Genomic DNA, 14,029 nt, shown 5'->3' with positions numbered 1-14,029 from the left:
TATAATGGATTTATAAGATATATAAAGAATGTGAAGAGGAGGACCCCAAGCAGCGTCCAGCTGGCGACCACCATCACCATGGCGACCTGGCAAGAGGACAGACTACACATGCACACAGAGAAGACTTGCATCACACCATTCACATAAATGGGAGAAGTGACAGGAAAAGACATTATTCACACAGGGGAGCAAGAAGGATAAAGGCATCGTTTAGAGAGAGAGAGAAAGAGACATGAGAGAGAAGAGAATAGTTGCAATAATCTATACAATCTCATCAGCAGGACAGCGCTTGGAAATTCATTGAGACAGAAGCAGCCCACCATACAGTACAGGCCGTGAAGTACTCAATTGAAAGGCAACTAATTGTAGTTTAAGGTAAAAAGACGAGTTTTAAGTTTGGATTTAAAGGACTCACCGGACTGCTTGTCTGACAGCAGCAGGGAGGTTATTCCATAATAACAGGGCCCAATAGGAAAAGGCTCTGCCACCCACTGACTTAATTTGAACTTTGGGTACACACGGGAGCCCTGCATTTTGAGAGTGTCAGCTCAAGATGGAATATATGGTTTAAGGAGATTAGACAGGTATGATGGGGCAAGCTGATTTAGGATTTTATAAGTCAGCAGAAGCACCTTGAAGTGTGATCTAATGGATAGGAAGCCAATCAAGTCAGGCAAAAGTTGGTGTAATATGGACAAATTGTCTTGTTTTGGTTAGGAATCTAGCTGCATCATTTTGAACTTTTAGTACTAGCATGTGCAGACCTGAAAACGCAACATTACAGTTATCAAGTCTAGATGAAACAAATTCATATATTAGAGTCTCTGCATCAGCCATGGACAGGAAAGACCATATTTTAGCTATCTTACATAAGTGAAAAAAAGGAGTCTTGGTGATTCCCTTAATGTGCTTATCAAAGGAAGGCTGGCATCAAATGTTAACGCAAAGATTTTTGGCTGCCACACTGAAATCACACAGTTGTCCAGCGTTACTGTTACTTGATCAAATCGGTGTCTGTGACTAGCAAGGTCAGCGACCAACATCTGTTTTATCCGAGTTTAAAAGCAGGACATTTAGTGACATCCAGTTTTTCACAGCAGCCAAGCAGGCCTCTAAATTAGTCATTTGAGTACGATTGTCAGCCCTTATAGGCACATCCAGATGAGTATTATGTGCATAGCAATGCAAATTTACCAGCTGTCCGGTTAGCGTGGCGGTCTATTCTGTTGCCTACCAACACGGGGATCGCTAGTTCGAATCCCTGTGTTACCTCCGGCTTGGTTGGGCGTCCCTACAGACACAATTGGCCATGTCTATGGGTGGGAAGCCGGATATGGGTATGTGTCCTGGTCGCTACACTAGTGCTTCCTCTGGTCGGTCAGGGCACCTGTTCAGGGGGAGGGGGAACTGGGGGGAATAGTGTGATCCTCCCATGTGCTACGTGCTCTTGGCGAAACTCCTCACTGTCAGGTGAAAAGAAGCGGCTGGCGACTCCACATGTATCGGAGGAGGCATGTGGTAGTCTGCAGGCCTCCCTGGATTGGCAGAGAGGGTGGAGCAAAGACTGGGACGGCTTGAAAGAGTGGGGTAATTGGCCGAATGCAATTTGGGGAGAAAAAGGGAAAATCCAAAAAAAAAAAAAGCAATGGAAATTAATTCCATGACTGCGTATAATTTGGCCAAGAGGCGAAATATAAAGAGAGAAAAGTAGAGGGCCAAGAACCTAGCCCTGAGGTATGCCATATTTAACTTCAGAGAATTCCGATGTACTATTATTATAGCAGACACATTGTGTTCTTTCATATAAGTAGGACTCAAGCCAAGTGAGAGCTAGGCCAGAGACACCAAAATTACCATTTACTCTGTTTGATAATGTAAAGTGATCAGTGGTGTCAAAGGCTGCACCGTGGTCCAGTAATAGTTTGTTTTTAAATGCAGAAGTCTGGGGGGTTGGTTACTTTGTTTAATTTAATACTGTTCATCAACACCCATTGATATTTACTCATAATTCTATGCTTCAGGAATGCTGAATTTTCCAACACTGACATCACTAACTCAGCCTGCTCTATCAGCCTGTATGTGAGTGAATATGAGGTCAAAGATTAGACTGTCAACCATAATTTGAAGGAATTAATGCTGCATTTTAATCAACTTGGAAAGACAAGTTTTCAGACGTCCAACAGGGAATGTTGCAGTATAACGGCTCTTTTAAATCTTTGGCAATACCAAGATTTAATTTTTCTGAGGTCACGCAACAGGAAGGCATGAATTGTAAACAGCTGGATTTTATTATCAATTCAAACTTCATAATAAAACAAAGGTTTATTTCTAGTATTGTGTGGTCTTAAACTCATTAAAACATTTGAGTGGTAATTGGATTACCATGTAAATTTTGATTATAATTTTAGTTGCTCCGAATACTTATCAGTTTGCTAATGTGGCTTAATTAGCTAATATTTGCACAAAAAGTACCACACAAATGTCTGGTTCTTTTGAGTGTCCATGGTTCCGCTTGGTTTCTCCAAGCTGCTGAACTGGAGCACTTTTAATTCAGAGGTTGGAGCTTCCAACAAGGAAGTCCTGGCTTCTCAAGTTAAATGAAATATGGCATAGGAACCATTGTCCCTATTTGTACTCTTGTTATCCAACAGTCACAATCTAGTTGTGGGTTGTTTTTATGCAGAAAGGTCATAAGGAGGCTTCTTATGTCATTGTGGCGGTATAACATTTATCCATGTTTTCATGTCACAACTCCACAACAGCTGTCTGCAGACAAGACCCTTATATCATTCTAAGATATACATCTACAGACTTGATAATAACAGCGACTGTCAGAGGTACTCAGAAGAAAGCAGAAGAAAGAAGAAAGATATTTTATTTTGTAATTGTACGGTTGTTTGGTTACAATGAAATTTGTTCTCTGCATCTAACCCATCCTATTGTATAGGAGCAGTGGGCAGCTGCAGCACCCGGGGACCAACTCCAGTTCTTTTTCCTATTGCCTTGGTCAGGGGTACAGACAGGAATATTAACCTAACATGCATGTCTTTTGATGGTGGGAAGAAACCGGAGCACCCAGAGGAAACCCACACAGACATGGGGAGAACACGCAAACTCCATACAGAAAGGACCTGGAACTGCCTGGGGTTCAAATCCAGGACCTTCTTGCTGTGAGGCAACAGTGCTAACCACTGGGCTACCATGCCACAGTCCAAGAAGGCAGTCCAACTCCAGTGGTTGCAGAAGTGTGGTCATGACACCGATTGTTACAAATTCAACTCCCATACTGATGATGCTGCTTAGTGACCAACAGTAAAAGATTATGGTAGAACTGAGAAGATATCAGTGGCTAGAGCACTGTTGTCATATTGGGCACCTCCCAGGTGTGAATGTTAAGAACAGTATGAATATCAAGCAGGCTGATTCAAAGTGCTTACTCCACCTGACTTTGATGAGAAAGAAAACTTGGCATTCAAATGTACTGCTTTGGCAGTCAGTCATAGAATGACCAGTGATGCTCATGTAGATAAGTCAAGATGGTTGCTTTTAAAATGTAACCCAACCTTGGAATAATTTGCTCTAGTGTGATGCAGCTTCCAATCTAGCCACAGTGGACTTAAGAAAATGTCTTTTGTTCATGCTTAATAAAACTCTAGAGGACAGGATGACAGTTTCACAGTTCAGAAATTGGTGGGACAGCAGTTTCAAATCGCAAGCAGTTTACTAATGTACTGGATTACCCAAATTGAGTGATGTACCTTCATTACTTATGTTATATTTAGTTTATTTTGCCTCAATGGTATAGAGCTTGAAATGGACCAGTGTGCAAATTTCTCGGCCTTTATTAATCTAAATTTAAATAGTGGTCATCAACATCTGTCATTGACATTTGCTTTGTGCACTTTTTAATGTGTCAACAATCTGACAGCCAAAATAACACTTGTTGTTTTAATAGTCTAACATCTTGAGCTCTTTTTTCGTGTTCATGGATATTCTGGAGACAGATACTATATATCTGTCTATGTAGACTATATGTCTGTCTATATGTGGGCTCCGATCCCAGGCCATGCACTCCGTAAATACCTGTTATTCCAAATGGGGCAGTTGAATTGCTCTGGACAAGTGCTAGCTAAATACCTAAGATGTTGATGGGAAATCTTCACAAGTTTCATACGTACAGATAATCTATTTTCTCTGTGTTTTTATTTATTTATTTATTGTCAGAAGCATTGCTGTAAAGAGACTATCGTTTAGCATACTTGAGTTGTGCCTTATGCGAGTGACATGTAAAACCAAAGCCTTGCCCAGTTGTGGCTGTTATTGCCTTGACCGATCGTCTCCTCAGGTCGACAGCTCTCCATATAACTCCGCCTACCTGTCTCCGCCCCCTGACCACAACTGGAGAAGGTAATCATCAGAAGCCATTGGCTGTGTCCATAAAGACATGGCTGTCTGCAGGGATGCCTGTTTGTTATTTTCAAAGCATCTTGTTTAACTCCTCCCCTGTTACTGCTACCCAGCGTTTTTGAAGCCTTTGTGATGCCTTACCAATTTTGTACTTGGGAGTTTGTGTACTCTCTGAACAGTGTTTAAAAAAAACAGCAAAATAATAAACACAAAACACTAAAGAAAAAAATCCTATTTCTCTGGCAAAAAGGGAATTTAAAACAAATACCTTCTCAAAAAAGAACCATTAAAAAGGATAAAAGAAAAAAGAGGGAAAAAAACTTGTTTGGTCAACAAATATTTGCTTTTATTTCATGATGTCACAATTTCCACTTTCTGTGAATTGTGTCCTAAATCCAGGCCTGGCAAGCACTTAATAATCACTGGTAGAGTGTCAAGGCCAATTATTTTATTATTTTGTTATGTTATTTAACCTGATTGCTGACTTTGCCAAGAAGCTACCACCATAACATTGTAAGAAGACATTGTATACAAACTTCACACAACAACGTACAAGAACAAACAAAATAAAGATCTAATCATTGAAGTTCAGGTTCTACTAAGGCTTCACAAACGCTGTTGTGATTCTCTGGTAAGATGGGTCCCCCTGCTGGTTTGGCTGTCTCAGGTTGAAGCTGGCAGATTATTATACTAACCTAGTGAGGACTAACGGGATGACTAGTTGGCTTCTTGGCTCTCTGAACCTCAAGTTACTTTTGAAACGTTCTGTCGTCTGTTTTCCTCGTTTTCCCTCACTCCTTCTGAGAACATGGCTGTCTTTCTCAGCTCTTTGCTTCGTTTTCTGGCAAGTTCTGCTCTGCCATTTTTTGCTTGCCCGGCTTCTTTTTAGACCTCTTCTAACAGCAACACCACTCTTCAGAGTGTTTTTGTTTCTCTCTCTTGATTAAGCAAGAGAGAGAGAGTTAGCGGAAGACACAGACTGAGAGAGATACTGGCTTCGTTCACAATGCGTAGGATCTGTTACTTACCACACTTATCACTCCACAGAGACACACACACAGGCATATATAGACACTGACTGTGAATACCTTGCATTTTGTGAAAACAGTCTTTATCAATAAGCTACTGTGTGTGTGTGTGTGTGTGTGTGTGTGTGTGTGTGTGTGTGTGTGTGTGTGTGTGTGTGTGTGTGTGTGTGTGTGTGTGTGTGTGTGTGTGTGTGTGTGAGTGCGTGCGTGCGTACGTACGTGTGCATGTGTGTGTTTTATGACATGTCTATGTATTTGTCTCTTTTTCCTTTGTGTTTAGTATTTGAGTATGTCAGTCTGTGTATGTTTGCTTGTTTCTAAGTGCCTGTGTGCGTCTACCTGTTTGTACCTTTCTGTGTGTGTGTGTGTGTGTGTGTGTGTGTGTGCGTGCGTGCGTGCGTGCGTGTGTGTGTGTGTGTGTGGCTGTGTGGCTGTGTGGCTGTGTGGCTGTTTCAGTTGCAAGTGTTGATGTGGATATTAGCATAAGGGTGCTTTTGGGTCAGGTTGACTTTGGCAGCGCTTTTCATAGAAATGAGCACTCTGGTGTAAACAACAGACCCGAGCCCAGCAGTCGGTCAGACTTAGGGGTCCCTGGTTTTGGAATCAAATACACCCTCTTTTATAATGGACAGGTTGCCGCTCAGTCACGCATCACACACATAGTACACACGCACGCTCATGCACATGCATGTAACACCAGTAGGCTAGTGAGTTTTCATTCAGGTAGACAAACACTGGGTTTGGGTGATATGTCAGGATTTCCCTGTTGACCTCTGCTATACCCCTTCATTTGGCGAATGCAGATCACTTCCGAAGACAGACAAGCAGACATTTTAGCACCGGTGATAGATAGCCTTTGGCTAAATGGTGTGCTTGTCTTGCTTCAGTAAAGCAGAAATAGCAACTCATTTTGGTCCAGTGAACCATGCCATCACTCGCAGCCTCTAAATGATGAAACAAGTGGGAATAACAGCTAATCTGCCAGACCGTCAAATGATCCATGTTACCCTAACAACTGTGTGACAATGGTCATGCTTTGATTGGTACACGGGGTGGTGTTGTCCGACGTGGGCTACATATCCTGAGTGAAGCCCCAGCTGCATGTTCCAGTGCAGCTATTTGTAGCACATGCAATTGTTTGCCACATGCTGCTCAAGGACACAGGACTTTGAATAGCAGAAATTGAGATTTTAGAATTGGCCAAAGAATGGGTTTCTTCATAAGCCTTGTGGTTTTTCTCCCCACCTGCACTGTAAGTGTTTTATAGGCTTCTGTCTTGTGTTTTGTGTTGTGCAAATAATCAACTAATAAACAAAAAACAAAAAAAAACACCAGTGATGAAGTTAGCCCATTGTCGATTCCCAATGTATTTGTCCACTCGTCCAACCCCAGTCACAAACTACTGTTGCAAGATAAAAAGCAATTCCAAGTGTGCAAATATTATTTTTTTATTTATCGATAAGGAAACGAATGATCATTTTCTCCTTAATGCTTGTGCATCTGAAATGATGATGCAGCGGAGGGTTGAAATGTTTCTGGATGAATTCATTAATTATGTCAATGAAAATTTTAAACAATTTAGTGTTAAAGTTGTAGGGGTTTCACTGAATGATAGTGACGTGTTCAAACACAAACACATAAAACTCAAAAGTGAACACACTTTCACAAACTATGTAGTCAGCAGGGCCATGCACACACCACCATGGATTAATGTACCAACATGTAGATGCTTCCTCACTTATAGAAATTGATGATCCACATGGGTACAGCCTCAAATGATGTAGGTTGACACACAACTTAAACCGTCCATCCTCATGTTAAAAAATTTGATATCGCGGGATCGCTCCTCTGTCGTCTGCCTCACGTCTTTCGTTGCATGCGTGCCTCTCTCTCCCTCCTCTCCTTTCTCATGCATAATTTCTCCTTTGCTTGGGCTTGTTCTCCGACCACACTCTTCTTTCTACCTCCTTTTATTTCTTCTTCTACTCTGCGGTGATGGGAGCTAAAATAACCGCCATCTTGTTTGTGTCGATTGTGAAAGGAATTGGTCTGGAAACTTCCCCGGGGATAAAAGCCAGTTGTTTCGTCACCCCACCACTGCACTTAACAGGTGAACCCACCTCTTGTGATACACTCAATCTCTCTCTCTCTCTCTCTCTCTCTCTCTCTCTCTCTCTCTCTCTCTCTCTCTCTCTCTCTCTCTCTCTCTCTCTCTCTCTCTCTCTCTCTCTCTCTGTCAGCTGCTCTTTTTCTCCCAGTGTGAGACTCAATGGAGTCTGACACTCACTTAATGAAACTACAGGAGTTGTTTGTGCGTTTGTTTATTATTGTCTGTCTGCAGATTTGACACTGGGAGCCCAATAACTTGTCTCTTCATTTTGCTTACCTTATCACGAATTTGAACTAACTTGTACTTTGCAATCTGTTTCCATGTCCACAGTCCAACAGTCCTGTAACTGACCCCTCTTCCCACACACACACCAATTTTTACATGCATTCTTTGATTTTCTCTTGCTTTCCTTTTATCTATTTTGTTCAAACCAGTTTTTCATATTCATCTCTTCCTCCTCACCTGGCTGTCAGTGGAGTAGAGGAGTATGTTTTAAGCTAGTACCTGTCACCAGTTTCTTTGGAAAAATAAAATTCTGCTAATATTGTTTACATTTTTTTTTACCTGTACACACCATGGAATGACAATGAAAACGCTAACTTATTTCGGTTATGTCTTCATTGGACAGTTTGCAGTGGACCTCTTACTAAAAGACTCAGTGTTTAGTTTAGTTTGCTATTTGTGTGGAATTTCTCAATACTTATGTTAAAGAATATTGCTTTCTGAATATATGTAGTATTGCATTAGATGGTTAATAGCTGTGGTGCTTTTGCTCAGACAGTCCTTGTTCAGATTTAGAAACTAATCTGATCTGTGAGTTTTGGTAAAACCAGTCCGTTCTAGGCTATATACTACATTAGTTGACTTACTTCTTTTACAGGAGAGTGCAGGTTTTGATCGTTCGTTTCTGATCACTGGATTAAATGAATGGAATCTAATCCATTTATCCCATTAGAGGCAGCTAACATTCACACATGAGTAAAAACACAGTGAATGGGTGTCCGGGTAGCATATCGGTCTATTCCGTTGCCTAGCAACACAGGGCTCGCCGGTTCGAATCCCCGTTTTACCTCTGGCTCGGTCAGGCGTCCCTACAGACAAGTCTCTGCGGGTGGGAAGTCAGGTGTGGGTATGTGCACTGGTCGCTGCACTAGCGCCTCCTCTGGCTGGTTGGGGAACCTGTTCGGGGGGGAGGGGGAACTGGGGGAAATACCATGATCCTCCCACGTGCGAAACTCCTCACTGTCAGGTGAAAAGAAGCGGCTGGCGACTCCACATGTATTGGAGGAGGCATGTGGTAGTCTGCAGCCCTACCCGGCTCGGCGGAGAGGGTGGAGCAGCGATCGGAATGAGGTAATTGGCCGAATACAATTGGGGACAAAAAGGGGGGAAAAATCCCCCCAAAAAAGAAAGAAACACAGTGAATTATTTAGGTTTGGTGTTTGTACCAGACGTGATATTGGATGTGATGGGGGGTTGATTTCATATCTGGGCACTGCATTTCTGAATATCATTGTTGTTCTGGACGCTCTGAATGCTGCACTTCCTCTGATGACATCATTCACAATTTAGAAAACAAGCACGAAACCGTCCAGACCCACGGCACACTTAAAAGCAGTAATAATAAATAGTGTGTGGTGTATGTAGGGTGCTGTGTGTGTGTGTGTGTGTGTGTGTGTGTGTGTGTGTGTAGGCCCAGCCTTAATAAATTTGCATATGTGTATGAAGTTGTTTGTATATTTGTGTGTGTTTGTGTTTACCAAGCTACGTCTGTGTGAGTGTGTGTGTAAACTGATGATCAGTTGAAGACCATAGGTCAGTACCAGTCAGTCCAGCACCAGGCTTGGTGTCTTTAATATTTTTGAAGGACAGACAGACAGACTCCTTCCATTTAGTTAGAGTGTTATTATTCTGCAGAATTTTTAAATGTATATAGTTAATATATCAAAGACTAATGATGTGCATCCTACTAAATGCCACTACTAAGTGTCCCTCTCAGGTCGTCCATGAGCGGGAGACCACAATTTGCATCCATGAGTGAATGATCACAATTTACAATGTATAGCCCACCTGTAGCAGTTGTGCGGCGCCGTGGGAAAAAACAGACGGGGTTGCCTTTCTACTTGCAGCTATTTGGAGACTTCTCTCTCTTTCTCTGTCTCTCTTCTCAGTCTGTATGTCTCTTTGTATTTGTCTCTCTTTCTTTCATTCTGGACCTTTTTGTGTCCATCATTTTCTTTTTCCTCTCTCTCTCTCTCTCTCTCTCTCTCTCTCTCTCTCTCTCTCTCTCCCTCTCTCTCTCTCTCTCTCTCTCTCTCTCTCTCTGTGTCTTTCTTTCTCTCTGTAGGGATATCTTTTGTTGTATCTCTTACTTTCTCACTCTCTGTCTCTGTGGCCCCCCTCCTTTTATAATATGGTGTGCTTTTCCTTTGGCCCACAGGACCAACTCTGACTCTGCCCTCCACACCAGTGTGATGAACCCTCCCGCAGGTGACCCCTTCACCACAGGGGGACACGTGCTCAATTCACAGGCCGCCAGGCGTACTGTTGAGTCCAGAATCAGCGCCTCTCTGGGCTCAGGTAACAGTTTGTGAGACAATATGTTTTCTATTTAGGTCTTGAAAAAGAGTAGTGGAGTAATTTCAAAAATGACTTTATTCTATCTCATAGAATCTGTCAAATTTAATCTTATCTGTCCGTCTATCTAACCGTCTATCTATCGATCAAACATAACATAAGCTAGAAGTGGAACAAACAGACAGACACCTATGCGTGGAAGTGATTTTTATACTGAAGTTGAAATGGTTCATTGTTGGCTGTGTCTTGTAAGTTGGCTTACACCAGCAGCTACTTGTATAGGTAGAAAACCTTCATTCAGAGGTCCTGCTCCATTCCAAACATCTAGTTGGCTGATAGAGTCATCACAAGGGAAGATTTGTTGTGAGATTTCAAAGCCTTAGTAGCATGCAAAAAAAAGAAAAGAAAAAAAAGAGTGCTGTCTGACCTCATTTACAAGGTCAGACAGCTCCCAAAAGCTTCAGCCTCCTCTGAGAAATGAATGTCTTCTTGGAGTGGAGAGAAAAGGGTCCATTGTTGTAATGCTGGTGGTATGGTCATATCACTATAGCATAGTGAGCTACACTGCACTGATATACTCTGTCTTTCTGTCTACCTATCTGTCTGCTTGTCTGCCTGTCTTTCCATCTCTCTGTCTGTTGCTTTACCTTGTGTGCCTGTGCTCCAGGTCAGACTGAGGGAGAGGGCAGAAGAAGTAAGTCACACACTTTTAGATATACAGCATCGGTTTTAAATTGCACTCTCTTGCACTGTTGTCTGAAGAATTGCATGAGCTTACGTTTAAGAAAGAGGTTTTTCCACTATTAATTTCCTCCCACCAGTGTTTCCATACCCAGTGCCCCCCATTGAGGAAAATGTCTTGGATGAAGGCAGACTCCTCAAACCCTGGGATACCAAGAAGGTATACACATCTTATAGCCTTCATCTTTACCGTTACAATTTATTTGATTCTGTTCCTCTTCGATGTGTGAAAATAGGTGTTAGTTTTTGTAAATTACAGATTTTTTAAGTTGGAGACAGGTGGGGTAGGTGAACTGTCAGTGCTACGCAACACACTATGCAATTATTTTGTTGTTTGATAGACAAACTGCAGCATTAATGAGTGTGTTTCCTCCCCAGCTACCCTTGCTCTCATCTCGGCCCAAATCCTGTGAAGTCCCCGGCATAAAGTAAGTCTGACTCTGTCATCATAGACACTCAGTTTGTAGTTCACTACGGTGACACATTGTGTCCACATTGCTATGTAGGCACAGACTAGTTGACCAACTTAAATTGAACATAAGCTCCACTTTTTTCCCTTCTCTCAATCATTGAGATCTGTCACAGGAGTTGCAGCAGTTCAGGATGTCTCACAACTGAGTAGTAGCTTATGAGCAAAGTTCAATCATTTCTTGCACACAATGTTATTAAAAGGTTAGGTTTAGGTTCAGGGTCAGGGTTGTATAACATTTTTTGGCCTGGGTCTGTTAGTGTCAACTGTAACCCTTCATCCTGGAAAAAGTGTCTGGTTGAAAATGCAAGGACAAGGCAGAGCTCTCTTCTAGGTTGTTGAACTAATGGCTACCAGTTAATGAATCAGCACCTCTCTTACACTAAACTGGATCTAGAGATATCTGGAATGATACATTCACAAATCGGTCAAATCCAACTTTATTTAACACATCTTGCACAAATAGATGAAAAGCATTGTGGTTTATATGAAAACAGGTTAAAAAGATACATTAAAAACATAGAATTAGAAATATGCATAGATTATAATTTATTGATTATTTATTGATTTTGATTTATTGATATTGGGTATGTTGATCAATACTCAAAAAAGCAAAATCATGACAACAAAAGATCACCTGAGGAGGAAGACTGAAGAGATTGAAGAGCAGAACACAGAAATCATTGTTGGCAGCGAAAACCTTGAGGAAGTCACATCTTTCAAATATCTCGGATCTGTGATTAACGAAGACGGAAGATCGGAAAAAGAAATTAGGAGCAGAATTGCCATCGCAACAAGCGCAATGACCAAGCTCAACACAATCTGGAAAGATAAAAACCTTGGAATGAAGTCAAAAATGCAACTGCTCCGCACCATCATAATAGCAGCTCTTCTATACGGTGCAGAATCCTGGACCCCAACAAAAGCAATGGAGAAAAAATACAAGTCTTTGAACTTAGAGCATATAGAAGAATGCTGCAAATCTCATACACGGCGCACGTCACCAACATTGAAGTGCTGAACAGAGTTAAGGAAGCTATTGGTCACCATGGTAGTTTACTGACAATGGTAAAAAAAAAAGAAAGAAAAGAAATTAAACTGGTTTGGGCATGTTTGCCGAACGGAAAGAACACTTGCAAAGGACATCCTGCAAGGCCTGGTAGAAGGGACTAGGAAGAGAGGGAGCCCGTGAGAAAAATCTGGGTAAACAACATCAGAGAATGGCTACAGATGAGCGTAGTGGAGGCGGGGAGAGCTGCGATGGGTAGGGAACGGCGGAAGAGATTTGTTGAGGCATCAGCTGTGCTCCTATGACCTCCACTGGTTACAGAATAGAGGATGATGATGATGATACATTTATAATATATAAATACATGAAAAATACTAAACAGATGACAATAAACCCTAATTAGTGTAAGTGCAAGTGTGTAAGTTGTATGAAAGTACGATGATGGGCAAATTCTAAAACAATAGATGTTTTGGGCATGGCGACCCTAATAACTCTACAGCAGAATATTGTCCTACTTCAGAAGTCAACTTCAGCTGTAATGCTGGTCCTTACTGTTTCTCCCTTCAATGTCTTCTACCAACATTTGAGAGTTAAACTATGTCAATGCCCCCCTTTCTCTCTCCTCTTCCCCTTTAGTATCTTCCCATCCCCAGAGCAGCCCTCCACACCTGCCCACAGTGTGCCCTCAGCCCTCAACACAGGTGGCTCTCTGCCAGATCTCTCCAGCCTCCATTTCCCGTCCCCGTTGCCCACGCCCCTGGACCAGGATGAACCGGGCTACCTGGGATCCTCCTCCCTCAGCGGAGGCAGCAGCACAGGGAACCTAGCTTCCACCCTCACCCAGCTGGGGATCAATGCTGCCACCGGAGCCGGGGCAAACAATACCTTTCACCACCACCACCACCACGCACCTGGTAGGTACAGGCTGAGAGCGCACCCGAGGGTATTTATCTGTGTGGGGTTTTTTTGTATCAATATGTGTGTGCGTGTATTGGTTGATCTGTTTGTATCCAGAGTGTGCATGTGTGCGTTTGTAAGTGTGGTGTGTATCTGTGTGTTTCTTAATGATTAAATCATGTCTACTGAGAAAACCTGTATCCCTGTGTTGTGTCCATTGATAATTTATGTTCAAAAATTGTTCATGTTAAGGCTCAAATATTAAAAATATAATGTGTGCGTAGTGAGATTATACTGTTAGCCTTTGATTTCTCCAATTAATCTCGGGTAAAATGCTGTATGGTTTACATTTACACTTGTTCTGTGTGGTTGCTCCGCCCCACAGCTGTCACTCACTGTCAGGTTCTCCGGTGATAGTCCTGCTGTTTACATTAGGTTTGTTTAGGTTATCAGTCTGTCACCAAACTACCACAAGCTGATTGTTGTAGGGGTGTCACCCCCCCCAAAAAAAACAAAACACACACACACACACCACACACCTGTCCACAAGTTATACCAACACCTCATTGATTTTGTGTATGTAGATGTAGTGTGTTGACTAGCATGCAGAGACAGGAAATATGAAGGCGTAGATCAGACAGATAAAATGAGCAGTGGGAGATTTATTGTTTGCAGATAAAAAGTTTAGCTTCCGAAAGACGGCGAGAACCAGCAGTTTCCTTTGGGTGGAAATTTAAGTTGTCCCCTACCTGTGGTGAGGTTTTGAGGCCAACTGCACACAGGAAATGATC

General features: G+C 42.2%; 1 protein-coding gene across 1 annotated transcript in view; it reads left to right on the top strand.

Annotated features, from left to right (window-relative positions):
• The window catches only part of LOC130118078 (CREB-regulated transcription coactivator 2), a 51,387-nt gene that overhangs the window by 13,352 nt on the left and 24,006 nt on the right, over positions 1-14,029 (top strand). Inside the window, exons 4-10 of the mRNA XM_056286394.1 lie at positions 4,346-4,407; positions 7,477-7,545; positions 9,986-10,125; positions 10,790-10,816; positions 10,944-11,023; positions 11,242-11,291; positions 12,978-13,255. Of these exons, the coding sequence (XP_056142369.1) occupies positions 4,346-4,407; positions 7,477-7,545; positions 9,986-10,125; positions 10,790-10,816; positions 10,944-11,023; positions 11,242-11,291; positions 12,978-13,255 (706 nt within the window). The remainder of the gene's footprint in view (positions 1-4,345; positions 4,408-7,476; positions 7,546-9,985; positions 10,126-10,789; positions 10,817-10,943; positions 11,024-11,241; positions 11,292-12,977; positions 13,256-14,029) is intronic.

Source organism: Lampris incognitus, chromosome 9, assembly GCF_029633865.1.
Source record: "Lampris incognitus isolate fLamInc1 chromosome 9, fLamInc1.hap2, whole genome shotgun sequence".
NCBI classification, from domain to species: Eukaryota; Metazoa; Chordata; class Actinopteri; order Lampriformes; family Lampridae; genus Lampris; species Lampris incognitus.
Note: the sequence above shows the minus strand (reverse complement) of the source record. Positions and strands in the feature narration are given on the sequence as shown.